The sequence below is a fragment of the Oncorhynchus mykiss genome, chromosome 3 (genome assembly GCF_013265735.2).
Source record: "Oncorhynchus mykiss isolate Arlee chromosome 3, USDA_OmykA_1.1, whole genome shotgun sequence".
Classification (NCBI taxonomy): Eukaryota; Metazoa; Chordata; class Actinopteri; order Salmoniformes; family Salmonidae; genus Oncorhynchus; species Oncorhynchus mykiss.
The window spans coordinates 55,997,540-55,999,910 of record NC_048567.1 but is presented as its reverse complement, the minus strand read 5'-3'; the positions used below and the strand labels follow the sequence as shown (position 1 = coordinate 55,999,910).

General features: G+C 42.7%; 1 protein-coding gene across 2 annotated transcripts; it reads left to right on the top strand.

Moving 5' to 3' along the window:
* The first annotated feature begins 349 nt into the window (after positions 1–349).
* Positions 350–2,145, top strand: LOC110505323 (gamma-crystallin M3-like). 2 transcript variants are annotated; one of them, XM_036964483.1, is made up of 3 exons: positions 350–529; positions 1,470–1,712; positions 1,792–2,143. In XM_036964483.1, the coding sequence occupies exons 2-3, from the start codon at positions 1,536–1,538 to the stop codon at positions 2,068–2,070; spliced, it is 456 nt and encodes a 151-aa protein (XP_036820378.1). In that variant the 5' UTR covers positions 350–529; positions 1,470–1,535; the 3' UTR covers positions 2,071–2,143. The 2 variants fall into 2 exon arrangements, with proteins under 2 accessions (XP_036820378.1, XP_021440166.1); XM_021584491.2 differs by lacking the exon at positions 350–529 and adding an exon at positions 864–1,247 and having other exon boundaries at positions 1,792–2,145.
* Positions 2,146–2,371: the final 226 nt, after the last annotated feature.

The window sequence follows — 2,371 nt, the reverse complement described above, 5'->3', positions numbered from 1 at the left end:
AATAGTACAACTTTTGACTGGTACTGTATATACTGTGCATTGGCCAGGGACGCAGCCATGGGTGGGCCTGGGAGGGCATAGGCTCACCCACTTGGGAGCCATGTTCAACCAACCAATTCCCCACAAAAGGGCTTTATTACAGACAGAAATACTCCTCAGCCACCCCCACCAAATTCTCAAACTACGTTGGAGGTGGCTTTTTGTAGAGAGATTATCATTGCATCTCTGGCAACAGCTCTGTTGGACATTCCTGCAGTCAGCATCGCAATTGCATGCTCCTCAAAACACGAGACATCTGTGGCATTGTGTTGAGTGACAACACTGCACATTTTAGAGTGGCCTTTTATTGTCCCCAGCACAAGATGAACCTGTGTAATGCTCGTGCTGTTTAATCAGTGTCTTGATGTGCAACACCTGTCAGGTGGATGGATTGTCTTGGCAAAGGAGAAATGCTAACCAACAGGGATGTGTAACGATCTTCGTCTTCATCGGATGAGGAGTAGGAAGGATCGGACCAAAACGCAGCTTGGTAAGTGTCCATGATTATTTATTAAAACCGAACACTAAAATACCAAATAAAGTGAACATAAGAAATGAAAATCGAAACAGTCCTGCAAGGTGAAAACACAAAACAGGAAACAACTACCCACAAACACCAGGTGGGAAAAGGCTACCTAAGTATGGTTCTCAATCAGAGACAACGATAGACAGCCTCCTCTGATTGGGAACCATACCAGGCCAAACACATAGAAATGAAAACAACAGAATGCCCACCCCAACTCACGCCCTGACCAAACCAAAATAGAGACATAAAAAAGGAACTACGGTCAGGGCGTGACAGGATGTAAATAAATTTGTGCGCAAAATTTGAGAGAAATGCGTTTCTTGTGCATATGGAACATTTCTGGGATATTTTATTTTAACTCATGAAACATGGGACCAAAACTTAATGTTGGGTTTATATTTTTGTTCAGTAATACTTCCAGGGACACTTTAATCTAAATGACCTTCAACATTGCTTTTAAGGCAGAAAATTCAAATTTTGCCCCCCGTTTGACTGAACATAATAACCCTTTCCCGTCTGTGGTGACAAAGAGTTGGAGCAACCATAGCAAAGCATGCAGCTGACTCATGTGTTTAATACAATGGAACCAGAGATTCGTTGGGTGTCACATCAGGTATAAAACAAGCTGCAGACTAGCACAGCTGTAGCATTGCTCAAAATAACCGTAAACATGCACGGAAAGGTGAGTTCACCAGTTCTTTTCAGTTTAGAGGTCAAATTATCTGATGCTGTATATACAGTAAGTTTATTAGCAATATGTACAGTATTTACAGTAATAACACCATACAAAGTGTAATAATGCAGTACAGTGTGCCATTGTATTGTAACCAACAAAAAAAGGGAAAGTTCTGAACACATTCTGGTCACGTATTGTTCTGGCTAATTGCAAGAGTATTTGTTGCAGATCATCTTCTTCGAGGACAAGAACTTCCAGGGTCGTTCCTATGAGACCAGTCAGGACTGCCCTGACATGTCCTCCCATCTGAACAGGTGCCACTCCTGCAGGGTTGAGAGTGGCTGCTTCATGGTCTACGATCGCCCCAACTTCATGGGAAACCAGTACTTCATGAGGAGGGGCGAGTACTCTGACTACCAGCGTATGATGGGAATGAACGACTGCATCAGGTCCAGCCGTAACGTCCCCATGGTATGAACCACTACGACACATCTCTCACAACAGTTTGTTTTTAATAAACTAATCCCATGTTCAAAATGTATGTTAACAGCACAGAGGAAACTACAAGATGAGGATCTACGAGAAGGAGAACTTCGGAGGTCAGATGCACGAGATGATGGACGACTGTGACTCCATCCAGGAGCGTTACCGCATGTCCGACTGCCAGTCCTGCAACGTGATGGACGGCCACTGGCTGATGTATGAGCAGCCCCACTACAAAGGCAGACAGATGTACATGAGGCCTGGAGAGCACAGAAATCTCAGGGAGATGCAGGGACACAATGGAATGAAGTTCAGTTCCATCAGAAGGATCACCGACTCCTGTTAAATTCACAGGACCACTTGTTCAATGAAACAGTTGATTTTATAATAAAAATGTGTTTTTCTTATTTAATATCAAGTATTTTGTCTTGTTCTGCAAAAATCTAATGTTACCCAACACAACACATTTTCACCAGTCCAGTCCTGCTCTGTCATGATTCAAATATTTAAGCGTAATTTTCCATGAGTTGTTGAAACTCCATTGATCCTATTCTCTTTTTACTTTTGAATAAAAGCACCAAATTAGGCAGGCTACACCATAGTATCACTCTAATACTGGAGCCCAATTTAGTAGAACTAGAGTCCCA

Excerpts from the sequence above, each read along its gene's own strand:
- LOC110505323 (XM_021584491.2), top strand. Across the intron at positions 1,713-1,791 it reads CCAGCCGTAACGTCCCCATG|CACAGAGGAAACTACAAGAT; the intron begins GTATGAACCACT and ends GTATGTTAACAG.